Source organism: Camelina sativa, chromosome 15, assembly GCF_030686135.1.
Source record: "Camelina sativa cultivar CO46 ecotype springtype chromosome 15, ASM3068613v1".
Classification (NCBI taxonomy): domain Eukaryota; kingdom Viridiplantae; phylum Streptophyta; class Magnoliopsida; order Brassicales; family Brassicaceae; genus Camelina; species Camelina sativa.
The window spans coordinates 3,682,501-3,707,128 of NC_141894.1; the positions used below are offsets into that span (position 1 = coordinate 3,682,501).

At 34.5% G+C, this 24,628-nt stretch overlaps 5 protein-coding genes across 17 annotated transcripts; 3 read left to right on the forward strand and 2 right to left on the reverse strand.

Moving 5' to 3' along the window:
• Positions 1 to 5,221: 5,221 nt before the first annotated feature.
• On the reverse strand, positions 5,222 to 8,250 carry LOC104745097 (amino acid transporter AVT1G-like). Its single transcript, XM_010466273.2, has 10 exons — positions 7,960 to 8,250; positions 7,560 to 7,849; positions 7,138 to 7,352; positions 6,855 to 7,059; positions 6,535 to 6,754; positions 6,276 to 6,411; positions 6,012 to 6,174; positions 5,878 to 5,921; positions 5,632 to 5,694; positions 5,222 to 5,525 (listed from the first exon to the last, which is right to left on the reverse strand). The coding sequence occupies exons 1-10, from the start codon at positions 8,118 to 8,120 to the stop codon at positions 5,430 to 5,432; spliced, it is 1,593 nt and encodes a 530-aa protein (XP_010464575.1). The 5' UTR covers positions 8,121 to 8,250; the 3' UTR covers positions 5,222 to 5,429.
• A 1,226-nt stretch (positions 8,251 to 9,476) lies between these two features.
• On the reverse strand, positions 9,477 to 12,581 carry LOC104745098 (amino acid transporter AVT1G-like). 2 transcript variants are annotated; one of them, XM_010466274.3, is made up of 10 exons: positions 12,246 to 12,581; positions 11,845 to 12,140; positions 11,432 to 11,646; positions 11,140 to 11,344; positions 10,821 to 11,040; positions 10,585 to 10,720; positions 10,278 to 10,440; positions 10,140 to 10,183; positions 9,857 to 9,919; positions 9,477 to 9,726 (listed from the first exon to the last, which is right to left on the reverse strand). In XM_010466274.3, exons 1-10 carry the CDS (start codon positions 12,494 to 12,496, stop codon positions 9,631 to 9,633), a joined length of 1,689 nt encoding a protein of 562 aa, XP_010464576.2. In that variant the 5' UTR covers positions 12,497 to 12,581; the 3' UTR covers positions 9,477 to 9,630. The 2 variants fall into 2 exon arrangements, with proteins under 2 accessions (XP_010464576.2, XP_087344175.1); XM_087488049.1 differs by having other exon boundaries at positions 11,845 to 12,148; positions 12,246 to 12,469.
• A 262-nt stretch (positions 12,582 to 12,843) lies between these two features.
• LOC104745100 (hsp70 nucleotide exchange factor fes1) lies at positions 12,844 to 15,021 on the forward strand. Its single transcript, XM_010466277.3, has 6 exons — positions 12,844 to 13,148; positions 13,467 to 13,609; positions 13,690 to 13,740; positions 13,833 to 14,054; positions 14,162 to 14,264; positions 14,374 to 15,021. The coding sequence occupies exons 1-6, from the start codon at positions 13,063 to 13,065 to the stop codon at positions 14,864 to 14,866; spliced, it is 1,098 nt and encodes a 365-aa protein (XP_010464579.2). The 5' UTR covers positions 12,844 to 13,062; the 3' UTR covers positions 14,867 to 15,021.
• Positions 15,022 to 15,201: 180 nt separating this feature from the next.
• LOC104745099 (transcription factor IIIB 60 kDa subunit) lies at positions 15,202 to 20,115 on the forward strand. 11 transcript variants are annotated; one of them, XR_015582034.1, is made up of 19 exons: positions 15,202 to 15,559; positions 15,710 to 15,791; positions 16,260 to 16,335; positions 16,616 to 16,704; positions 16,786 to 16,862; positions 16,949 to 17,005; positions 17,147 to 17,259; positions 17,384 to 17,466; positions 17,571 to 17,657; positions 17,771 to 17,851; positions 18,097 to 18,235; positions 18,354 to 18,494; positions 18,602 to 18,659; positions 18,737 to 18,825; positions 18,953 to 19,033; positions 19,136 to 19,264; positions 19,372 to 19,461; positions 19,548 to 19,601; positions 19,699 to 20,115. XR_015582034.1 is itself a non-coding variant. In XM_010466275.2 (19 exons), exons 1-19 carry the CDS (start codon positions 15,498 to 15,500, stop codon positions 19,918 to 19,920), a joined length of 1,806 nt encoding a protein of 601 aa, XP_010464577.1. In that variant the 5' UTR covers positions 15,202 to 15,497; the 3' UTR covers positions 19,921 to 20,115. The 11 variants fall into 11 exon arrangements, 5 of the variants coding, with proteins under 5 accessions (XP_010464577.1, XP_010464578.1, XP_087344176.1 ...); XR_015582033.1 differs by having other exon boundaries at positions 18,605 to 18,659; XR_015582030.1 differs by having other exon boundaries at positions 18,097 to 18,231; positions 18,737 to 18,778.
• A 270-nt stretch (positions 20,116 to 20,385) lies between these two features.
• Positions 20,386 to 23,834, forward strand: LOC104745101 (transcription factor MYB3R-3). 2 transcript variants are annotated; one of them, XM_010466278.3, is made up of 8 exons: positions 20,386 to 21,050; positions 21,368 to 21,543; positions 21,722 to 21,773; positions 21,868 to 21,925; positions 22,188 to 22,282; positions 22,367 to 22,470; positions 22,553 to 22,681; positions 22,768 to 23,834. In XM_010466278.3, the coding sequence occupies exons 1-8, from the start codon at positions 21,009 to 21,011 to the stop codon at positions 23,708 to 23,710; spliced, it is 1,599 nt and encodes a 532-aa protein (XP_010464580.1). In that variant the 5' UTR covers positions 20,386 to 21,008; the 3' UTR covers positions 23,711 to 23,834. The 2 variants fall into 2 exon arrangements, with proteins under 2 accessions (XP_010464580.1, XP_087344179.1); XM_087488053.1 differs by having other exon boundaries at positions 20,831 to 21,050; positions 21,368 to 21,534.
• The last annotated feature ends 794 nt before the right edge of the window (positions 23,835 to 24,628 follow it).

The window sequence follows — 24,628 nt, forward strand, 5'->3', positions numbered from 1 at the left end:
TACAACAAAAATAAATTATTTTGTTTTTAAAATATTAATAATGTAAAAAGATATATATCAAAAATTACAGATTTTATAAAAAATATACAAAGGTTTTTTAAATAATAATAAGGAGATTATATATATATATATATTTCATAAAATTCGAAATTATAATATTATTTACTTATTTTAATTTTAAATTATTAATTTTACAAAAAAGGATTAAGGATATTATACAGATAATTATTAATTCTAAAATTTTGTAAATACTCACTTTTATATAAAGATATATCGTCTCATAATTAAATAATTTATTCAAAAACACTGCTTTCAATTTTATTTAATTAGAAATTTGTTTTAATGGGAAGTTAATTTTTTCTTATTCTTTTAAACCAAATTTTTCTCCTACTTTCTCCTTTTTCAGATGGGAAATGGTAAGATTAATATGTTAACCCAAGAAAAATATTAATAAATGCATCTTCTTTTCCTAATACTGTATTTTAAAATTTATTGTAGTATTTTTAGATTATTTTATTTAATTTATATTTTCATCTTTGAATTATTTAAGATTCATATATTACCGTGTTTATAATATTCTATTGTTTCTTTAATTATGTCAAATTATTTGTTTTAATTTCTCAACCTTGATTGGTTGGTCATAAAGCCTTTCTTATTTTGCAAACATAAATGTTACTATTATTCATTCAATCCCAAAGGGAGATAACGAGTAGAAGCTCATCAACCTAATGGATGGATAAAATAGGCTAATCAAACACAAGCTTACAATAAACATATATAGATAGATCGTTGTTGATAGATCCATATGAGCTCAAAGACTGTGACATCCTGATTTGCGGAAAAGGTATAAAAGAATTGATTTAGCCACATATATCACCAAAATGCACTTATTTTTTTGGTCAAGGATCCTGAGAGAACTTTATGATTGGTGACCTTCCTGAAAGTGATTGTCGGAACTGTGCGAGTGAGGACAAAACACAAGAAAAGATCATTTGTAGATTTGTAGGGTCGGTAAACAAGTTTTTAAAGTCTCTCTGACATAACAAACCGGCCATCAAATATGGGTGGGTCCATGGGCCAGGAAAGATATAGGGCACACTTAGGAAGGCGGGCCTATGGACTGAGAGTGGACATGGGCTCACTAAGCAAGGTGGCGGTTGAGGCGTTACAGAGACAAAGCAACATCATGGTGTGTCAAAGACACTTCCACGAATACATTGGGAAATTTAATATTAGTTACTATCAATAGATTTTGTGACGTCAACATTTTTTTTTTACTTTCATTAGTTGTCGGAGCAAGCCATTTTGAGATAGCAAAAAAATGTGAACATATTCTCTTTACACAGGAGAAGGGCAGAGCCAAGGTTCTTTCTATAGTGGAGAAGGTTGCACACAAGGTTATCTTTCCTAGGGAGGAAGGTGGAGGAGGTTGGACGCAATGTTATCTCTCCAAGGGAGGAAGGCGGAGCCAAGGTTTTCTCTATGGTGGAGGAAGTGAGACGCAAGGTTCTCTCTATAAGGGATGAGGGCGGAGCCGAGGTTTTCTCCATGGTGGTCATACATTATTGTGATGGTACATAATTGATTAGTATATTATGTAATATATTTTTTATTCAAAATATGTTTTGAGCCAACAATTTTTGTAATTAAAAAACTATGAAGAAGTGAAAGTAAAATAGTTGACTTAATGTGTTCATATAGACATTTTCTAGGTGGTGATAAAGAATAAATTTGTAACATAGAATATAGTTAGGTTTTAAAAAGTACACTTTTAATAGTACACATACATAAAATATTTGTAAATAGATATAAATTCGTGTATTATAACAAACATACAACACATTTTAATATATTTTTTGTTAAATTTAATTTAATTTATAAAACTTTAAACCCACACATCGGGCGGGTCCTCATCTAGTGGTAATGATAAACTATAGAAAGATACAAGGTCAAGGTGTAACAACGATTTCTTAACCATGACCATTAGAATAAAATAAAGATTTAACTACTCTTTATGTTTTAAATACTATATGGTTAACTTGAATTGTATACTTATAAAGAATTTTGAAGATTTCAGTAAAATCATCAAAAGTAAATTAGTTAAAGATTTTTAAGGATTGCTAGAGAGTATTATATAGTTTTGTTGATTAGTTTTCTAAAATCTTGTAAAGTGCTCCAAACAATCTCTATATTTTTGTAATATTATCCATGATTTTATTTTATGAAAAAGTGTATATAATCATGAACCAATAACACAATAATTGGATTCATAAAAAATCCTAAATTATTTTGTTTAAATTGAATTATACAAAAATTTAAATAACTTTATAAAAGTCTTAATCCAATAACTCAAAAATTTATTAAGATTTTAAATGAATTTTTTACAAATCACAAACTAATAACATTAAACTTTAGCAGAATTTAACAAAATTTTGATCTAATAACAATAGATTCTACATAACATTTAAAGTTTTTAAAACTCTATTCAAATCTCAAATACTCAAACCAATAACTATCTCTTAAAAGCTATTTGTATAATCGGCTTTCAAAATATCATCAAACCATCAGCATGACGAAGTTTCCAGACTAAAGGCAAAGTTTCTTGACAAACTTCAAGAGTTCTTCGATAGAAATCATTTAATAATTTCCTCCTTTTCTATTATTTAATCTAGCTATGTAATTAATGTTCATGACTGGCAAAAATACTTCATTGATATCTCTTATTAGATTCCACTGAGCATTTTTAGTTATATACTCCTATATAAATTCATTCAATGAAAAAGATACTACAAGTTAAAACAAACTTTATTAATGTATTAAAATCAGTCTTCCGTTTTACAAAACTTGATTACTCTGATAAATTTAACTAGATTTTAACCCGCGGTACACTGCGGGCTGTTTTTAAAAATATTATTCAAATTATTCCAAATTTAGATTGTGTGTTATGGTGTTTTTTTGACTATTTCTATAATTTTTTTTATCAATTTTGTATTTTTATGTTTATTTTAATATATTTTGGTTAATATTTAGATTATATAATTTAGGTGGATTGTAATTTTTTGTGTTTGGTACCGGTTAGGTTGGCACAACTTGTAAAAAAACTATATAATCATCTTTATGTAAACTCTAACTTGTTTCATATAAAATATTTTAAAAGACTAACCCGTAAAAATTGTAAATATCGGTGAACAGGATGACTTACTGGTGTTATCATATCATATTTAAATATATATATATAATATATATGATTGTAGATCACTCGATCCAAATTCGTCCCACCATAATTCAGTCCCACTATAAAAATAGAGATTTTATTTTAACTAATAGTATTAGAAAAAGATTGAATTTCTTTACCAAAATATTGAAAGAAAATGAACAAAAAATTAGGTTAACAGGTTTTAGGTTTTAGAATGAAGAATCTAATTTTTCCGTGGATTCATAATAATAATCTTAATTTAAAAACTAGTGAGTCTACACTATAATTTTTCAAAAACAAAATTTGATTTAGAGGATTTGGACTGAAAAGCTACTTTATTTGTGGATTCATTATAATAAAATGAATTAAAAACTAATGAACTTACACTGTAATTTTTTTTATCATTGAACTGACCCAGACTTTTTTTTTGATCCACCCATGTATACTTATATAATTCGTGATAAAACATGTAGAATCATATCTAAATAAAATGTTTGTTGCAATTTGACCTTTGATGAAACTTTTCATTGTAACAATTTTTATTGTAACTTACCTACTTGAGTCTAAACACAATTGGTACACGTCCACCTCTAAACTCAATTACAAAATTGGAGTATAAATGTATAATCAAAAGTATACAAAAATTTGGGCTTTAGTAGACTTCTTTATCCAGTGATTCAGTGAAGGATCCCCAAACACTTCTTGTAAAACAAATAATTAAAGAACAAACGTATTAACGGTACATATCCTTGATATAAAGAATAAAAGAACCAAACCTGATGACCATGAGCTTCTCGAATACTACTCACATCCTGGAGACTCACAATAAAGAAATCAGGAAACTGTGAATTACTATTACAACGAAAAAAAGGTTATTAAGAGAACCTAGATCTTTGAGGGAAGAAGGTAGAAATAGAGCAGCCAAACAAAAGCCTCACTGAACACAACTCACCACATGTTATGCTACGTTCAAAGTAAAATCCTCGGAAAAAATTACTACCCAGCTGGAAAAAATTACTACAACTTGAGATTGTGCATATCGTTATTCTATAAACATGGTATTTATAGAGTTCATCGGTGATGATAGTAATAGACTAATAGGTGTGATATGAAATCGCTAAAAAAGGTGGTGAGCAAGAAAAAGATCTTTGCAAATTATACATTACAAATAGAAAGGAAAATAGTTTCTATATTTTAATTTTTGTCGAGTGATGGATGTATAAATTAGTAAAAGAATATATAGATTTTAATTCGATTTTACTGTAAAATGTTAATATTTATTATTAAGTGTTAACACATTCTAATATTTAGAGGGGGGGTATTGGTTTAGGATTTAGAAAGAATTTTAATAACTTTAAAAGTTATGTAAAATATGTTGTTATTCAATCAAGACTTTTTAAAACTCTTTAAAATTTTTGTGTTATTGGTTGTGGATTTGTAAAAAGTTATCTAAAGTCTTGATAAATCTAGTGTTATTGGATTAAGAGTTTTAAAAAGTCATTAAAAGTTTTATGTTATTCAAGTAAAACAAAAGAATCTTGGATTGTTAATGAATTCAAATTTTATGTTATTGGTTTAGGATTTTATATCATTTCATTCATAACAAAAGTCATGAAAACTCTTTCATCAAATAGAAAGATTGTGAAAGATTTTATGAAAGATTTGACAAGATTAGGAAAAACAAATCATCAAGATTTTAAAAAACTTCCTAAACAATCTCTTAGAATCCTTCATTTTTATTTTCTAATTTCCTATGATTTTAAAAATCAGCAAGATTTTAAAAAACATAAAATCATTAAAACTCTTTCTAAATCCTAAACCAATACCTCCCCCTTAGTTTCCAAAGAAGATATTTAGAGAATTAAATGTTTGTCTTGATGGTAAGGTTAAGTATTTGTTTGGAAATATGAATTTAATAGGGTACTAATTATGCATTAGATTTAAGAAATAGGCTACTGATCGGTTGTATCATTGGAGAGAATATAGTAATCGAAATTGAGAGATTTTAGTAATACAATTTAATAATTGTGGTCGATTTCTCTAATTGTCCTAATTGAGCTTTTAATTATTAATTGTTTAGGGATCAACATTGCAAAATAGAAATTTAAATAAGTACAAATAAAAGGGTATAACCCAAAATGTACTTCAAAAATGTATATATAGATAAAACTGTAATACTTCCATTTATTGTTTCACAATTCTACGTTGGTTCATTGTTCATCAGTGTACCATGTCAATTCAATTCTCCTACTAATCTTACTATGGCAGAGTACGTTCCGCAGCAACCGCTTACAACACCAACGATTATGATGAAAACGCATAATCCAATCTGCCAAAAAATCAAATAATTTAAGAGAAAAAAATAAATGTAATTGTCATGTGAAAATCATATACTGAATTAAAACAATAACCGCTTTATGACATAAATATCTTACTTGTATCTGACTCAATCTACCCTTCAAGATACTGAGATAACAAAGACATGGAAGGATAAAAGCCTGCACGATAGACAAAATATAAATCCTTTTTAAACGCTTCTTTTTGGTTCGAGTGAATTTTGCAATCAATTAAAAACAAAAAGCTCTGATGAAATATGTAGCTTTTTGTTTAATCTTTATCAAATACATATTAATTATCACTATATATATCGTTGTCCTATAAATCGATGATAGGAGACTTACGACAAGCATTGCAAGGGATGATCCCATCAAAGCCCCCATGATCGCTGCAAAGATTTTAAAACAAACGAAGATAATATATATATATTTTTTTTAGTTGTAAATAGTTTCATGCAAATAGATGCTAGGGCATTTACCAAAGAATGGGAGTGTAAGTGCGACGACCAAAGTTGAGAGAACTAAAATGGTTCTAAGAAAAATAGATACTCCGTAGGATCTCTGTGACGACGGCATAAGTTCTTCTAAGCTTAGCACGATCGGTGTTATAGATAATGCGTATTTGGTCATCGGTGTTATTACCTAATTAAAATGAGTAGAAAAAGAAGCAATCATATTTGAATTAGTAATACATGCATAAAGACAAACATGTTTATAGAGTTTTAAAGTTACATATATCTCACCGCTAACCACACTGCGATCTTGGATGACGTGAACTGTTGTGGCATGTTTAGTGTAAACTGCGATTGAATGGCCTCACCAAACATACTGTAGCCACAAATCGCTACGACTATGTACAAGAGCACGCAGAAACCAAAACTGCGAAAGCAGAAACGAGAATTGAAATTTTTTGACTTAACATCATTTTACGTCCATTATAAGTAACCTTAAGCAAAAGAGTGTTTCCTTAAGCAAAAGAGTGTTTTTTTTTTTTTTTTTTACCTAATGACTACCACCAAAGGAAACTTGGATGGTTCCTTCATGGAAGAGTAAATGTTTGGGAAAACCGCGTGACCGCTATACCCAAACCCGTAAATCCCAATCGCAACGGGTAAGTTTGCGAGATCAAGAGCTTGTCCACCCGGGCGAAACCCAACTCCATCAACCGTCCCGACCCAGAAGAGACAAAGAGCCATCATGATCGAAGAGAAGACCCCTCCGGCTAAGATAATAGATCGAACACATGAATTAAACAATGAACTAACCCCCCAGCTATTTCTTAAGGCTTTATGATCATTAATCTAATATAGAAAATATGAAACCTGAGAGATAGGAGAGTAAGCTAAGGTCTCTGAGCCAAACTGTCGGAAGAACAATAAGAGTAGCTGATATGGCAAAGATCTGAGAAGAATCTAAAGACAGTCCAACGATGTTTAGTGACATGTTTGGGAAAATTCTCGACAAGTTATCGCTCATCATGATTATATACTCCACACAACCTGCGTATAACTCCATATACAATAGTATCTGCAAATCTCAAGAACCCTAATCTTAGTTTGGAGATGTTTTTTAAGTGTATATATAAATGAATTACATAAAACTCACGGAGATGATGAGGCGGCCGGTGATTCCAAAGGCAGCTTGACCAATGTCCGGGTAGGTATGGAGGCCAGGTGAGCTTTCAAGACATCGTTTGAGGAGAATACAGGTGTAGCAAGTGATGATACCGAAGAAGAAGAGTATAAAAAGTCCAAGCCATCCTCCTTCTTTCACCCCGTAAGGCATCGTGAGTAGACCTACCCCGCATAGGATATTGATTGCTGCACAAAAATAGGTTCAACTTAGAGAGACAGATTAAAACACATGTTTGTAATCATGATACAATATTCTGTTAACCGTTTGAGTCTAATCCCTAAAGGTGTTGTGGTTACCCAATTACCATTCTCATGCCTTGTCCAAAAGTTATGAACTTATATGTGTGAACGACTTTTGAGACAGAACCAATACAGAAACAACGTCTTAATTACCGTTGAGAACAGATTGAGGAAACGAGCAGAGATCTGGTTTTGCGTAGGAGAGATCTGTGATGGATAACTTGAGCTGAGATGAAAGGAATGATTTGACGACTGAGTCATCATCGTCTTTCTGGGTGAGAAGCGGTTGTTTGCTTGTTGAAGAAGCAAAAGAATTTAGATTAGAGTTTTGTCGTCTCTTGTATAAGGAGGCGATAGAGCTGGTGAATGATGTCTGAGAATCTCTCCGATGAAGGAAGCTGATCGTAGGAGGTGTAGCTCCGGTCAAGACATCCACAGATTGTCTGAATTTTCCACAAAAAGGAATTATCTTTATTACTACAAGTCTACAAAGTACAAACCCTTCACAATCATTCTTTAGATATGAAAAAAAAGCAGAGCATTTTGATATTACCGATAACTCCGAGGCCATGGAGCCGAATCGTTCTGGGCGTTCTGGGATAATGAAGAAGATGAACTGGAATCATCGTCTTCGTCATCGCAGGAGACGTCTACTTGGCATTCCTCGTCATCTGTCTGAAACTGTATTTCTCTTTCTTGCTCCTCAAGCTTCATCTTGTTTGTGCCGGAATCAAAGAGAGAACAGAGAAGCGATATGTAGACTAGAAGAAAGAGAAAGGAGATTAAGTTGTGAGTTTAACATGTTGTCACGTCCGACTTTGCATTAATGATAAATCCATTATACAAAGCTCCAAATTAGTATTTTTAGTCCTTTTATATATCGAGTGGAAGTAACGTTCACATAATCACATGTCACAAACCTTAAAAGTCAAAGGTAACATGTGTGAGATGGATTTGTTGTAATTTTATAATGAGTATATATACTATATAGCTATAGATTCAATTAAATGTGTCTAAAAATAAATAATAAAAAATGAGTATAGATTCAAAAAGAATTTATTCAGATCATGATTTTGGAGGATTTTGTGAAATTTATGATATTTTGGATTTTAGAAGATTTGAGTGAGTTTTTCAGATACCTTTGTAGATTTGTTATTATTTTCTATTTCTCTGAAAAAGAATTGTTTGTGATTTTGGTGAGATTTTGTGAGATTTTAAGAATAATATTAAGAGATTAAAAGTTGTTCATAACTTGTTAAACACAAACGTCACCCTCTTCCTATACTAGTCAGTGGTCAAAACTTGATTTCTTTTAACAATAAAAATGGAAATTCAGAACAAGGTTGTAACATAGGCTGAATTATACATAACGATAAAACTTGCATTATCATTATCAAAGCGCTGCAACTCCAAACTCCAAACTGATCCTTTTATGTCTTCTAAAAGTCTCAATCTAATCACACAATATTAAAATAAAATAAAAAATTCACCTTCAATAATCAACATCGTCTAAACTATACAGTACATAATTTTTCTTTAGACTTTGAACACCAAAGAGAAAAATACATCAACAAAATAAAATTATATACAATTGATGATAGTTATTAAATATTATTTTACAAAAAAAATTAAATTAGTATTTTATAAAAAAGAAATTATTCTTAAGCAAAAATTACATTTTAAATACACAATTTTACAAATTATAAAAATCAATAATGCTTTTTTTTTTGGTGAGGGAGAGAGAGGCTCTTTCAAGCAACAAGAAAAAGAACTTCCTGCGAACAACACGTTAACACGCTAACCTACCGGCATCATCTAAAACAAGATGATTAACAACCTCTGGTTGATCAGTAAACAAGTGAAAACTTAACGTAAGAGTAAAAGCATAGTTCGCTACCCTATCCGCAAGACGGTTAGCCTTCCTATACACATGAGTAATCCAGACTATCTAGTTTCGAGAAAACTATAGTACAAACGTATTAGAAAAGACAGCTAAACGTATTAGAAAGCCATAGCACAAACGATCTTCACTTCATTCAACAGTTTTTAAGATCGCATGTGTGAGATGGATTTGTCAATTATAATTTAATTATTTTATTTTAGAAAAGGAAAATTCAGAAAACTTGGTTTGGACAGTTTAATAGCGAGTCATTTAAAGCCCAAGAATAATGAATTAGTTGAGCCTAAGCCTTATACGTTTCATTGTTCATCAGAGTGTACCATATCAACTCAATTCTCCTACTAATTTTCCAATGGCGGAATACGTCCCGCAGCAACCGCTTACAACGCCAAAGATTATGATGAAAACGCATATTCCAATCTGCCAAAAGTTCAATTAATTTACGAGAAAAATTAAATGTAATTGTCATGTGAAAATCATATACTAATGAACCAAAAGAAGAACCACTTTAATTATGGCATAAAATAAAACAAATTAATATATCTCTTACTTGCGTCTTACTCAATTTACCCTTCAAGATACTGAGATAACAAAGACAGGGAATAATAGCAGCCTGCACGATAAACAAAATATGTGAATCCTTTTTAACATGTTTGATATGCCTAAAATAACTGAAAAGCTGAAAATCTGATAGTGTTTTTTTTTTTTTTTGAATAAAATGTGTTTTTTTTAAAAGCTCTGATGAAATATGTAGCTTTTTGTTTAATCTTTATCAAATACATACTATCCCTATATCGTTGTCCTATAAATCGATGACGTGACAGGAAACTTACGACAAGCATTGCAAGGAATGATCCCATCAAAGCCCCCATGATCGCTGCAAAGATATTAGAACAAACGAAGATGAATATTGTTTTTTAAATATAAAATTTGTAAATCGTTTCATGGAAAAAGATTTTAGGGTAATTTACCAAAAAATGGGAGTGTAAGTGCGACGACCAAAGTTGAGAGAACTAAAATCGTTCTAAGAAACATAGATACTCCGTAGGATCTCTGTGACGACGGCATAAGTTCTTCTAAGCTTAGCACGATCGGTGTTATAGCTAATGCGTATTTGGTCATCGGTGTTATTGCCTAATTAATTCAAATGAGTAGAAAAAGAAGCAATCATATATATTTTACTGTAGTTAGTAATACATAAAGATAAATATTTTTCAAACAAAAACAATACATAAAGATAAACATGTTTATAGAGTTTTAAAGTTATATATATCTCACCGCTATCCAAACTGCGATCTTGGATGACGTGAACTGTTGTGGCATGTTTAGTGTAAACTCCGATTGAATGGCCTCACCAAACATACTGTAGCCACAAATCGCTACGACTATGTACAAGAATACGCAGAAACCAAAACTGCCAAAGAAGAAACGAGAAAATTGAAAATTGTGACTTAACATCATTTATACGTCCATTATAAGTAACCTTTAAGCACAAGAGTGTATTTTTTGTTTACCTAATGACTACCACCAAAGGAAACTTGGATGGATCTTTCATGGAAGAGTAAATGTTTGGGAAAACCGCGTGACCGCTGAACCCAAACCCGTAAATCCCGATCGCAACAGGTAAGTTAGCGAGATCAAGAGCTTGTCCACCCGGGCGAAACCCAACTCCATCAACCGTCCCGACCCAGTAGAGACAAAGAGCCATCATGATCGAAGAGAAGACCCCTCCGGCTAAGATAATAATAGATCGAACACATGAATTAAACAATAATGAACTAACCCCCCAGCTATTTCGTAAGGCTTTTTTTATATAGAAAATATATATGAAACCTGAGAGATAGGAGAGTAAGCTAAGGTCTCTGAGCCAAACTGTCGGAAGAACAATAAGAGTAGTTGATATGGCAAAGATCTGAGAAGAATCTAAAGATAGTCCAACGATGTTTAGTGACATGTTTGGGAAAATTCTCGACAAGTTATCGCTCATCATGATTATATACTCCACACAACCTGCGTATAACTCCATATACAATAGTATCTGCAAATCTCAAGAACCCTAATTAATCTTAGTTTGGAGATGTTTTAAAAGTGTACATTATATGTAAATGAAAACAATAAAACTCACGGAAATGATGAGGCGGCCGGTGGATCCAAAGGCAGCTTGACCAATGTCCGGGTAGGTACGGAGGCCAGGTGAGCTTTCAAGACATCGTTTGAGGAGAATACAGGTGTAGCAAGTGATGATACCGAAGAAGAAGAGTATAAAAAGCCCAAGCCATCCTCCTTCTTTCACCCCGTAAGGCATTGTGAGTAGAGCTATTCCACATAGGATATTGATTCCTGCGCAAAAATAAAATAAGGAGAGACATATTAAAACACATGTTTTGTAATCATGATACAATATTCTGTTAACCGTTTGAGTCTAATCCCTAAAGTGTTGCGTGGTAACCAATTAATTACCATTCTCATGCCCTGTCCAAAAGTTATGTGTGAAAGACTTTTGAGACAGAACCAATACAGAAAAAACGTCTTAATTACCGTTGAGAACAGATTGAGGAAACGAGCAGAGATCTGGTTCTGCGTAGGAGAGATCTGTGATGGATAACTTGAGCTGCGATGAAAGTAATGATTTGACGACTGAGTCATCATCGTCTTTGTGGGAGAGAAGCTGTTGTTTGCTTGTTGAAGAAGCAAAAGAACTTAGAAAAGAGTTTTGTCGTCTTTTGTATAAGGAGGCGATAGAGCTGGTGAGTGATGTCTGAGAATCTCTCTGATGAATGAAACTGGTCGTAGTAGGAGGTGTACTAGCTCCGGTCAAGATATCCACAGATTGTCTGAATTTCTCACAGAAAAAAAGGAAGGAATAGTCTTTATTACTGCAAACCACTTCTTTAGATATGAAAGAAAACAAAAAAAAACAGAGGATTTTTTGAATTTACTGATAACTCTGAGGCCATGGAGCCGAATCGTTCTGGGATAATGGAGAATATGAACCGGAATCATCGTCTTCGTCATTGACTTGGCATTCCTCGTCGTCATCTGTCTGAAACAGTATGTCCCTTTCTTCTTGCTCCTCACGCTTCATCTTCGTTGTGCCGGAAATCTCAAAGAGTGAACTGAGAAGCGATATGAAGATAGATAAAGGAAATTTAGTTGTGAGTTTGACTTGTTGCCACGTGGTACTTTGCATTTATGATTAATCCACATTTTTTTTTTTAATTTCGAGTGGGGAAGTGTAACGTTCACATCATCACATGTTACAAAGCTCCAAACTCAAATGTAACATGTGTGAGATGGATTTTGTTTAAGAACAAGTATATTCACCTCATCTTACTTTAACCAATAGAATTATAAGATTATGCCATGTCATATTCTGTTTTAACATAATAAATTAAAATTAAAATAACTAAACATAAACAAATTAGTTGGTTTGGACGGTTTAATAGCGAGTCTATTAAAGCCCAAGAATGATGAATTAGTTGGGCCTAAGTTAAAGGCCCAATAAAGTGGAAGACGCGTCCTCGTCTTCGCTTTTCTGCTTTTGCCTTTTTCTCTTCAAAGAGGTCGACGAGGTTTTAAGATTTTGTAGAATGTTGTCGTAGCTTCGCGAATAATCTCAGGTCTTTTTATAAAAACCAAAACCCAGCGATTAGCCGACTCTTGCTCTTTTCCTTATAAATTACAAAGACGAATAACAAAAAGTTTGTAATTCTTTCTTCTGTTCTAAGTTATTTTTTAAGGTGAAATCATTCTTCAATGGCGAAAGACGGACCTAACTGGGACGGGTTACTTAAATGGAGTCTCTCTCACGCCGACGGTACTCGACCCACTCGCCAGTTGAGGTACAGACTACTTTTTCTAGTTTCTTAGGTTCTGTTTCGTTGTTTGTCTGAGATTGGATTGGGATGCTGGTTGTGGTAGTTAGAGAAATCAATGAATCTTAATGACTGTATTTGAATCTGGGTTTGGTTTGGTTGGATGCAATTATTGAATTCTGTATCTATGTAGGTGAAAAGGCTATGTCTTTTCTTGTTTTCACTTCTCTACATCTCCATTGAACTTTGTTAAGCTGAAGCAGATTCACTGTTTGGTCATGTCAATACTCATAGACTATTTTATGATTGGTGTTTAATGTTGATTTGATTTGTTTGATGAGACAGTGAGGAGGATCGAAAATGGTTTATGGAGGCTATGCAGTCGCAGACTGTAGATGTAGTCAAGCGCATGAAGGAGATTACACTAGTTATGCAAACACCTGAACAAGTTTTGGTGGATAATGGAGTTACACCTGAAGATATCCAAGGTGAGATTAATTTGGCCATAATACATAGTTTAGGTCTTTATCGTTTGGGGGTTACTAATTGAGTTTTATTATTCTGGTAGATATGCTGGATGAGTTGCAGGAGCACGTTGAATCGATTGATATGGCTAATGGTAAACCATCTCTTACTTGGAACATGCTTTTCTTTCTTTTCTTTCTGTTGTGGTTGGCACAGTTTGATAATTGCTTGTTTACTATTGTGTAGATCTTCATTCTATTGGAGGCTTGGTTCCTCTTCTCGGGTACCTTAAAAACTCTCATGCTAATATTCGGGCAAAAGCTGCTGATGTCGTAAGCACAATAGTTCAGAACAATCCTAGAAGTCAGGAATTGGTTATGGAAGCCAATGGTTTGGAGTCGTTGCTTTCAAACTTCACTTCAGACGCAGATATTCATGCTCGAACCCAAGCTCTTGGCGCGATATCAGGTAAGCCAGCTTGTGATATTTTACAGTAAAGATTGAGACGACCAAAACCATTTGTGATTCTGTTTTACTTGGTTTATGATATACTAAAGGTATACCTTTTCATGTAGCTTTGATTCGCCATAACAAACCCGGAGTCACAGCTTTCAAGCTTGCCAATGGCTATGCTGGTTTAAGAGAAGCCTTGGCGTCTGATAGTGTGAGATTTCAAAGGTAATCCACGCAAATACTCTTATTCCTTTACGGTCTCCGTAGATTTCAAACCTTGGAAGATTCTTGAATTGTTGCTTATTAATTCTTTACTTTATTCCAAATTCTCCAGGAAAGCCTTAAACTTGTTGCAATACCTACTTCAAGAGGATGATTCAGACCGCAGTATTGCCACTGGACTCGGATTTCCCCGAGTGATGATGCATCTCGCATCTAGTGATGACTCTGAGACGAGGGAAGCAGCTCTCCGCGGACTGCTTGAGCTTGCGAGAGAGAAAAACGATGGAAGCGGAGGTAGCAGCATGGACAAAAGCGATGAGAAACTGAGGCAGGTACTAGAAGAACGTATCAAAGGAATCAGCTTGATGTCACAAGAGGATCTCGAAACGGTTAAAGAAGAGAGACACTTAGTGGATTCACTGTGGAGCATTTGCTACAATGAACCTTCTTCTCTGAGAGAGAAAGGGCTTCTTGTTCTTCCAGGTGAAGACGCATTACCTCCGGATGTCGCAAGCAAGATCTTTGAGCCTCCTCTTAGAGCTTCTGCAGCAAATCGTAATGCCACTGAGAAGAAAGATGAACCTCTTAAATTACTTGGACCATAGGCGACAACAACATGAAGCTTTAAAGTTTATACACTTTTTTTCCTTGTGTTTATGTAACTTTCTAAATTTTCAAAAAATATTTGGTTTGTACTTCTTACAGATATCGTTGTCATTGCCCAATTTCCCAGTGTTATGTTATTATGGCAATTTCTATCTTTGATTTTTGTGATCGTTAAAAGTTTAAACTTGAATTCAAAGATGTCACTGCGTGTTCTTTACGGTTTAACAATAACCGATACGGACCAGATCCAAGTGACCGGTTTAACTTGATAATTTCTTGAAATTGAGCTGAACCGAAGTACAAAACCAAATTATATTGCAGTTATTATCCCTTTACAAAAAAGAGCACACGAACTTAACTGTTGCCTAATTCTTAGGGACACACGAGTTCGAATCGGAGCAGTCACATATCAGAGTCTCAGCACGTCTCTCAGCTTCGCCTTCTCCACCGTCGCCGTCGTCGCGACTAGAACCCTAATTATGGTGAACCTATATACCATGGAACCCTAATTCCTTCCACTTCCTCGCACGATCGTGTTCATTCGCCAAAAAATCGGTTCAAGTCTCGACTCCTTGAGTTTTGGATCGATATTAGTAGCTAAGTTGGGAGATTTTTTTGAGTTACGGAGCTATGGTGTGGTGTAAACATTGTGGGAAGAATGTTCCCGGAACTCGCCCCTACGATGGTGCACTGTAAGTGTTTTGATTATTCTTCACTGGTGTTCTATCTTATTAGGAGCTTAGTTTCTATTTGGATTTTGTGGTTTCCAAGCTTCGAAATTCGAATTATGAATTTCATTTTTTTTGTCTTTTTTTTTTTTTTTTTTTTTTAAAATTTTGCAGGGCTTGTAACTTATGCGGGAGGATTTTGGAGAATTTCAATTTTTCTACTGAAGTTACATTCGTTAAGAATGCTGCTGGGCAGGTATAAGCAGCACCGCTTTTGTTTCATTTTCCTCTTTTCAAGCTCCTCTGCTGTAGAACTATAAATGTTTCAAATGTTACTTAGGGATGTTCTTGGTGTCTCTCATTTGGTTTGCAGATGATTAATAGGTTGTAAGCTTAGAGGGATAAACTAATTTCTGTTGGAGAATCTTGGTATTATTGTTAAATCTTTGCGTAGATGTTCGGTAGGGGTTCTATGGGGAAGTTATGAACTTTTTTTTGGTTGTTTTGGTTTATAGTCCAGTGAGTATATCTACACTATTGGCGGTTAGTTCATAAGGTCAAAACTACCAGAGTGGAAAGAAAAAAATAAGCACAAAGTAACCAACTTAATGGGCTACAACAATTGTCTTTAGTTATATCCGGAGAGTTACTTGAGAATTATACTGCCTTCGGATTCTTTGAAAAGATTTGGTTCAAGCTTACACATTATTTTTTTTACCTGCAGAGCCAAGCGTCAGGTAACATTGTAAGGAGTGTTCAGAGTGGGGTGTCAGCCTCACGTGAAAGGAGATTACGAATAGGTATGCCTTTTTTTCTCATTGTTGGCCTAATTAGTGGAACTGACACTTATAGTCTACAACTTTTGCTTATGTTTGCACTAGCAATGCATTTCCCTTTCTATTGTATTTCAAACTTTTCAGTTCTATAATTGCTTAGGTGTACTCACTGCTATGTATTTCCCATCCTTATATTTCCTGCCAAATTTGAGGCCGTGTGACTGTTTCAAAAACATTGCATTGTTAATGCAATCTTTGATCAGTACAGTTTGATCTGACGACAGACCTTCGTTTTTTCTGGCAGCTAGAGATGAGTTTAGGAATTTGAGGGATGCCTTGGGAATTGGTGATGAGAGAGATGATGTGATTGACATGGCTGCTCGGTTCTTTAGAGTATGTTTGGTCTACTTATTTTCTGAATAGTAATTTGTAAGGACTTCTACCCCCTTTTTTAACTCACTTTATCTTCTGAAGATGGCAGTTGAGAAAAATTTCACCAAAGGCCGTAGAACTGAACTAGTACAGGCTTCCTGTCTGTACTTGACTTGCAGGTTAGAGTCCTAGTAATCGTCTTGTGGTCTCCTGGTTTATTTCCCTCGTCTGAATACCATGCTGAATAGTGATGTTTTCTTTGTAGGGAAATGAACATTGCGTTTCTTCTTATTGATTTCTCAAGTTACCTTCGAGTTAGCGTGTAAGATTAGTTGTTTTCATTTACATACTGTTCAACTTTCTTTTGTAGCCTAATTACATGTTACCTCTACTGCAGCGACTTTTCGTGTCCAAGCAGTGTAATGCTGATTTTACTGTTTTGGTCTTATCAAATCTTGTGCAGTTATGAGTTAGGTTATGTGTACTTGCAACTCTGTGAAATGCTGTACATTACGGACGGTCAAAATTATGAAAAGCTTGTTGATCCTTCCATTTTCATTCCTCGATTCTCAAACAGTAAGTGTGTCATCCTTTGGCTACCATTCTTTTCTGTATTTGGTTGATGCAGAACATCAGCCAAGAATGAAACAGTTATATTGAATACTTGACCCAACCTACTCGTTCCATCCTATATTTGCAGGCTTATTGAAAGGAACACAGCATAAAGCTGTTGTAAGAACAGCTACAGCCATTATAGCGAGTATGAAGAGAGATTGGATGCAGGTGTGACTTTGTTATGTTAGATGATAGTTTCCTATGTACTGTTTGTCTTAAAGTTAGTTATATATTGTGTCTTGTGTCAATATTAGCTACCTATTGACTTGCAGACCGGCCGGAAACCTAGTGGAATATGTGGAGCAGCACTTTACACTGCTGCTCTTTCTCATGGTATCAAGTGCTCTAAGTCAGATATTGTAAGATATGGTTGGCTTATCAAGAAATAGTGTTTTAGATGAGCGGAAAGATGTTTTAGCCTTCTTATTTCACTAATTTATTGCTGATTTGGTTTGTTTTCTCAATATTTCAGGTAAACATTGTCCATATATGTGAAGCAACTCTAACCAAACGATTGATTGAGTTTGGCAATACGGAGTCTGGAAATTTAAATGTGAGTTAAGGCTAAGCGTGTCTAGCTGTAGAATTATTCTCTAACTGGTCATATCATCACACATGATTGATGTTGGGTTAAGTATTTGTACCTGGTTGGCGTCATAGTAGTCATAATATTGCATACTCCGCTGCTATTGATTGCTGTCATATGCAATAATGCAACACGGGCGCAAATTGTTTTTGCCTCATCTCAGTTGATGAATTATGTTCATTTTTTAATAACAAATGGACATATGTGGTTAGGGTGATGAGCTCACAAAAAGAGAAAAGGAGATGCCCAAAAGCATGAAACCAACGTCAAACAAAGAGGATGTGCTCTGTATGCATAAGGATAGTAAACCTGTTGGTTATGGACTATGTGAGGACTGTTACAAAGATGTAGGTATCCTGTTTAATTCCTGCTTTTTGGTTTCATGTCTTCTGTTTACATAGTTGCTAATCCTTGACAAATGGCTCCGAAAGTTAACAATCACATGTTTCTTTTCCAAATTTTTATACAGTTCTTAAATGTTTCTGGTGGACTTGTTGGTGGGTCGGATCCTCCGGCTTTCCAGCGCGCAGAGAAAGAGAGAATGGACAAAGCGGCTAGAGAAAAAAACGAGGGAGGAATTGGTAGCCTTAATCACGGTCAACAGCTATATGTAAGTTTCGGTGCTCCTTTATTTGAGAAAGCACCTGTGTGGGAGCTTGTTCAATTTCGCTTTGGTAGGATCTTATACTAAAACTCTTTCATCTGTCGAACTTTAAGCAGTCAGAGAGAGGACCAGACTATTGTAGTGTGAACAAAAGCGAAAAACAGTGTTCTGGTGAGTGCAATTGTTGTCTATCAGAAGTTCTCTGCTACTATTTGAGCATTTGAGAATCGTTTTGTGCTGTGTCCCAGATAAAAGTGAAAAAAATAAAGATGGGGCTGAAGAGTATGCTGGTACGTCGGATGAATCAGACAACTTTTCTGACATCGATGATAAAGAGGTCGCTACTTGTTTTGCTTTCTTGTGTTGTAGTAAATGCTACGTCAAATGCCCAACCTTGAATATGGAACATACAGTTTCACTTGTTATATTTGATCTGTCAGTCATAATATTTTAGTGTTGACCAGGTGGATTGCTATATTAACAACGAGGATGAAAAGCATTATATGAAGATCGTATGGGAAGCAATGAACAAAGATTATATTGAGGTGATTTCAGAGCCTCGATATATCATCTATCTTCTCTTGGATTTCGTTGTATCATATATGAGATCAACCACTCATAAGAAACAGAATTATATTGTTTTGTAGGAGCAAGCGGCCAAGGAAGCAGCTCTGAAGGCTGCTAGTGAAGCTTTAAAAGCGAGCAACTCTAACTGCCCAGAACGTGCAAGAAAGTTTTACGAAGCTACTATAGCTTATAAGACACAAAGTAGAAAGGTGACTCGGTTTAAACTTTGCAATTATGTTCCTCATTTCATATCAAGTATCTGACTTATGGAGAATGACGTGATGACTCGGTGCTTCTGTTTTCTCTCTTCATATAGGAAAAGCAGCAGAAGAAAGCTGAGGAAGAAAAGAACGCGGCTCCCCCAGCTACAGCCATGGAAGCTGTTCGCCGAACGCTTGTTAAAAAGGTGATGTATTATTTAGCTTTGAATAAAACTTTTTGGAGTTTTGCGTGTCTTCCTCTTGCCTGATTTTTGAGTCTTGACTCTTACAGAGAGTTACAGCTGTAATCAACGACGACTTCTTACAAGAACTCTTTGCTACATCGGTAAGTTTTATATTTTGTCTTGGGTAACTCTCATCAATTTTCTCAGGTGTATTTTAGCGGACTATACAACTTCCCTTCTTCTCTTTTCTTTTTTCAGGCAGGTGAGAATCCACCCAAGAGGTCGAAAACTGAGACAGACATGGAAGAGAAGAAGGAAGAGAAGAGCAATGAGCCTGAGATTGGTGAAAATGAAGATGAAGCTGAAGAGGATGAAGAAGGCTATGTAGAATCATACGACATGAACACAAATTATCAAAACGGTGAGAAAATTTATGAAGAGGAAGAAGAAGCAGATGGTTATGATTTTGGATTGTATTGATCTATTGTGAGCCAAAGTTATCGGTCTTTTTGGTTGCCGGACGAGTTGATTTTGCGTAAATATAGGAGAACCCCAACATTAGTTATTATTTTTATTATAGGATCTTTGATTCTGTAGTTATCAGTAAGCAATCAAGATTTTTGAATAATATATGTAAATTCACTAACTTATATAATTAAGCTAAATGCGGGCAAATCTAAATGGATTTAAGTTTATTAATTTTATTATCCTTGTTTTGGTTATTTTATTAGATAACAATCACTAACAGATAACAGGATTAATCTAAGTAATCTTTTTTTTTGTTGACAGCATCCAAGTAATCTTTAATCTCACCTATTGTATGAGCTAATTAATGTATGTAGAAAGAGTTGTTGATTTTTAATGAAATTTGCCAAAAAAAAAAAACTACCAGAAAAGTATATATATTTTTAATTAAATATGCTGTGTCGGTCCAACATAAAATTTGCTTCTTTTGGGCCTTTGGGTTCTTTTTCAGCCAATGTACAATTGAGTTATCTCGATCTGACGGTCCAGAGTTAACTGCATCGCATACGTACGTGTTCAATGGGGGGGTCAACGGATAAGCTACGAGTGCCGTTTGAAGTTCAAACTTCCGTTTCTGAGGTTAACTCTCTACCGTTAACGTCCGTTTATTACCTTTTAGCCTTTTCCACTTTCCAACATATTACGTACGACGGCGTGATTACAGTTTAGCCTCTCGGTTCGGTTTGACTTTGACTAGTTGTTGGGTAATGGTAGGATCAAAATTAAATTTCAGACAATTGAAATAAACCGGAGCCGGTTCAGAGAGAATAGGTTACATAAGGTAAAAAGAACGGCAAGTAACGGTGTGACGTCAGCTGAAGAAGTATTCGTTATAATTGTCAGAGCTAATTTTTTTTTTTTTTTTAATGTAATATTTTTTTTTTCTCTCTTTGTATCGATCAAGTCTTCTCTTTCTCTCTCTCTCTATCTCTCTCTCTGGTTCAACGGGCAAAGTATTTTTCGAATAAAGTTTTGGTTTTTTTAACGTTCCTTTCTCACCTCCGTCTTCTTCTGGTGGTGAATTCGTGTATCTGTATATCTCGATGAGCTGTAGTTTGAATCCAGCGGCTACTTCTCCAGATGAGGTTAGTTTTTGTGTATAACGAATCTGAAATTTTTAAGGGTTTTGTTCTTCTGATCAGATTGTAGTGAAATTGAGTTCGTCGTTGTTTGGCTCTGATTCTTAAACGAATCAGACTTTCTTGAATATTGGGTTTTTCTTTAATTGATTTATGTGATTGGAATTGTTATAATAAACCCTAGATTTTTTTTTTTGTGTGTTATGGTTGGTGGTTTTGCTGAATTACTGATTTGTGAGATCTGGGTTTACGAATTACGATGATGGGTTCGTTTTTTTAGGGTTTTCTCTGAAAGTTCTTATGAAATTCTTGATTTTTAACAGATGGATCTTCAGGAAGAAACAGGTGAAGTGAAAATTGAGGATAAGTGTGTAGAAAATAAGCAATCAACACCTGCTTCGTGCTCTTCTCTATCTGAAGGCAGTGCTGGTAGTTCCCACAAGTCTCCTCCTACTGTTGCTAGTCCTGCCATTGCATCACCAGCTCATAGGTACCTCGGGTTAGTTCTTCTTCTTCTTCTTCTTTTTCTGTATATCTGAGTCGAAATGGCGGTTTGAAGTAACTCCTCTGCAGCACTCGTTTGCCAATTTGAAATACATTAAACTCCTTTGTCAAAACTGGTATTTCTAATGCTTACTTTCTATTGGAGATTGATGTTGGTAAGTTTTGCTATGCAGGAGGACGAGCGGTCCTATAAGGCGGGCGAAAGGCGGGTGGACTCCTGAAGAGGTTAGTATTTTACTAGTGGTTGCTTTGACATATATCAATTGTGGATCGCTAGTTCGAAAAACAAGATGCGAGTTTGTCTTACTTCATAATGCAGGATGAGACATTGAGACAGGCAGTTGGCACTTTTAAAGGGAAAAGCTGGAAGAAGATAGGTAAAAGTCTTATGTCTGTTTGATTCTAGTTCTCGTTACAACATTACAGACATTTGTGGTTGGAGTCTTGTCTGAAGTTGTAGATATTTCTAATTGTTTACTGTTCATACTATTTCCTATCTAGTTTTATGGATTACCCTTGTAGATTAACTTGATCATCTGAGACATTTACGTTTATTTCCAGCTTTTTTCATAGCAGCTGGTTCTGTGAAGCATTTAGTATTTGTTCTTACTGTTTGGTTTGGTGTATTTATTTTTGCAGCGGAGTTTTTCAATGATAGAACTGAAGTACAGTGCCTGCACCGGTGGCAGAAAGTTCTTAATCCGGATCTTGTTAAGGGACCTTGGACACAAGAGGTTCATTCTGTTTCTGAATTAACTAATGTGTTTGGCTACCTTTTTAAGTGAAGTACGAAGGCTTAACATTTTCTTGTTTTGCAGGAGGATGAGAAAATCGTTGAACTCGTTGAGAGATACGGGCCTGCGAAATGGTCTGTTATTGCACAGTCTTTACCAGGTCGAATTGGGAAGCAGTGTCGAGAAAGGTGATTAATTCATATGAGCCAAGCATTTTCTTTTTCTTATTAGTTATTTTGGAAGCTTAAATGTGTTTTGATTTGTATGCAGGTGGCACAACCATTTGAATCCTGATATTAACAAGGATGCTTGGACCTCAGAGGAAGAAGTAGCTCTCATAAATGCTCATCGAATCTATGGAAACAAGTGGGCTGAAATAGCCAAGGTCTTACCCGGCAGGTATATATTCTTCAATGGAGTAAAAGACTTTAGCAAGCCTAGCTTCTGGTTTCAATAAAGAGCTTACTAGAAATTTGATGATGCAGGACTGATAATGCAATAAAGAACCATTGGAATAGTTCATTGAAAAAGAAGTCAGATTTCTACTTAGTCACTGGTAGGTTACCACCACCACCAATACCAAAGAACGGTGCTCCTGATAGTGTAACTAAACGTTCATCATCTGCTCAGAAAAGGTGTTCTGATTCAGTAACTCAACCCCCATCACGAAATACAGATGTAAAGAACCCTGATGAAAGTGGAAATGGCCAATTAAAATCTTCTGTTCCGCTTGAAGAAATAGGAGCTGCTTCAAGAATGAATGGTGTTAATGGCCAATTAAACTCTTCTGTTCCGCTTGAAGAAATAGGAGCTGCTTCAAGAATGACTGGTGTTAATGAGTATGCTTGTTCTCCTCAGTTTCTTAACCCAGAGCCATTGCCAGAGAATGGTGGAGTTGCAATGAATGGTTATCGTCATCTCTACTACAAGCCTCAAACAGAGTATTACGTGGCATCAGAAGTGGATACGCAGCGTATGTATGGGCATGATTGTGGTTGCAGTCCCATCGCATCACCAGTTAGCTTCTTCACTCCACCGCCGTGTAGAAATAAGTACAGTAACGGTTCAACACCAAGAAGTCCTGAATCTTTCCTGAGAGAAGCTGCCAGAACATACCCAAACACACCTTCCATTTTCAGGAAAAGACGACCCAGGGTTGTTGTTCCGGATGACAACAGTGCTGCGAAAACAGATGAAGCTAAAGAGGTTGATCAAAAGGTGAACGATGGTAAAGATAGTTCAGAGAGTCCTGACATTGAAGAGATTCATAACAATGGATCAAGTGCTTACAATCTATCTCCTCCGTACCGGATAAGATCGAAAAGGACAGCAGTTTTCAAATCAAGACAGCTTGAGTTTATATCTGCAGAGGAAGAGAAGGCTGATGATGAAACCAAATCAGCTGAGAAAGATATGTTGATTGATTGAGACTCTCTCAACCCCTAGGCTATAGGCTAAACAGAGATATCCTCCTTATTACACGCTTTGGTTTTTTATAAAATTTTTTTAATATATTTTTGGATTAATGGTAAAAAGCTGTGATTAGTTCAAAGAATAATTTGCAACTCTTCACATGAGTTCGGTGTTTTTATTGGTTATTCAAAAAGGAAATACAACAAAAAAAGGGGAAATAAAAGAAACAGAGCAAAGTACATTAAGATTTAAGATATAGTATCTCTACAATGAGATTAATATCTCTTCTTTCTATTTAATAAAACGAAAGTACACAACTTTTTTTTGTAGACTATATAATTTTTATAAGTTGGTTACAAAATATGTTATAGATTAAATATAGCTTGGTTACAAAATAGGTTATAGATTAAATATAGGTTGGTTACAAAAAAGGTTTTTTACATTAATTGGTGAATCCGTGGGCTATGAATTTGAATACACTTGAGAATATCCCAAAGAAATCTCTTAAAGAGAATATTCCAATGATTTATACAATTTACAAAATAAAATCTTTAGTATTCCATTTATTGTTACAAAATATATATTGTTAGGCATTAAAAAAAATAAATCTTGGCAATTTATTACACTTAAGAGATCTTATTGTGCAGTTAAAAATAAAATCTTACCTAAGCATAAATCATATTAAAACACTTTCACCAAACATGTTCAAAAATTAAAATAAAAACAAACAACAAACATAACCATTTCTCATACATAAAATTACAAAATTAACAATATAAAACTTACAAAATAGATGTTTTTTTAACTATTGTATTTAGCATATAATTTTCTTGCATAATGTTTTATCCAAAAAACTTTTAAAAACAATCATATAAATTATATTTTATTCTAAAATTATAATATAAATAAAAGAAATTTCAACCCGTGCTCTAG

What these genes read in the sequence shown, in the direction of transcription:
- LOC104745097 (XM_010466273.2), bottom strand. Translation starts at nt 8,120, where the DNA reads ATGAAGCTTGAGGAGCAAGAAAGAGAAATACAGTTTCAGACAGATGAC. An exon ending in CCATGGCCTCGGAGTTATCG is followed by an intron (nt 7,850 to 7,959) that starts GTAATATCAAAA and finishes TGGAAAATTCAG; the next exon opens with ACAATCTGTGGATGTCTTGA. An exon ending in GTAGATTGAGTCAGATACAA is followed by an intron (nt 5,526 to 5,631) that starts GTAAGATATTTA and finishes ATTTTTTGGCAG; the next exon opens with ATTGGATTATGCGTTTTCAT.
- LOC104745098 (XM_010466274.3), bottom strand. Translation starts at nt 12,496, where the DNA reads ATGCAAAGTACCACGTGGCAACAAGTCAAACTCACAACTAAATTTCCT. An exon ending in CCTTTGGTGGTAGTCATTAG is followed by an intron (nt 10,721 to 10,820) that starts GTAAACAAAAAA and finishes CTTCTTTGGCAG; the next exon opens with TTTTGGTTTCTGCGTATTCT. An exon ending in CATTCCTTGCAATGCTTGTC is followed by an intron (nt 9,920 to 10,139) that starts GTAAGTTTCCTG and finishes TTTATCGTGCAG; the next exon opens with GCTGCTATTATTCCCTGTCT.
- LOC104745100 (XM_010466277.3), top strand. Translation starts at nt 13,063, where the DNA reads ATGGCGAAAGACGGACCTAACTGGGACGGGTTACTTAAATGGAGTCTC. An exon ending in CGACCCACTCGCCAGTTGAG is followed by an intron (nt 13,149 to 13,466) that starts GTACAGACTACT and finishes TTGATGAGACAG; the next exon opens with TGAGGAGGATCGAAAATGGT. An exon ending in ATCGATTGATATGGCTAATG is followed by an intron (nt 13,741 to 13,832) that starts GTAAACCATCTC and finishes ACTATTGTGTAG; the next exon opens with ATCTTCATTCTATTGGAGGC.
- LOC104745099 (XM_010466275.2), top strand. Translation starts at nt 15,498, where the DNA reads ATGGTGTGGTGTAAACATTGTGGGAAGAATGTTCCCGGAACTCGCCCC. An exon ending in TGGCTGCTCGGTTCTTTAGA is followed by an intron (nt 16,705 to 16,785) that starts GTATGTTTGGTC and finishes TATCTTCTGAAG; the next exon opens with ATGGCAGTTGAGAAAAATTT. An exon ending in ATCACGGTCAACAGCTATAT is followed by an intron (nt 18,495 to 18,601) that starts GTAAGTTTCGGT and finishes TCGAACTTTAAG; the next exon opens with CAGTCAGAGAGAGGACCAGA.
- LOC104745101 (XM_010466278.3), top strand. Translation starts at nt 21,009, where the DNA reads ATGAGCTGTAGTTTGAATCCAGCGGCTACTTCTCCAGATGAG. An exon ending in CGGCTACTTCTCCAGATGAG is followed by an intron (nt 21,051 to 21,367) that starts GTTAGTTTTTGT and finishes GATTTTTAACAG; the next exon opens with ATGGATCTTCAGGAAGAAAC. An exon ending in GCCAAGGTCTTACCCGGCAG is followed by an intron (nt 22,682 to 22,767) that starts GTATATATTCTT and finishes TTGATGATGCAG; the next exon opens with GACTGATAATGCAATAAAGA.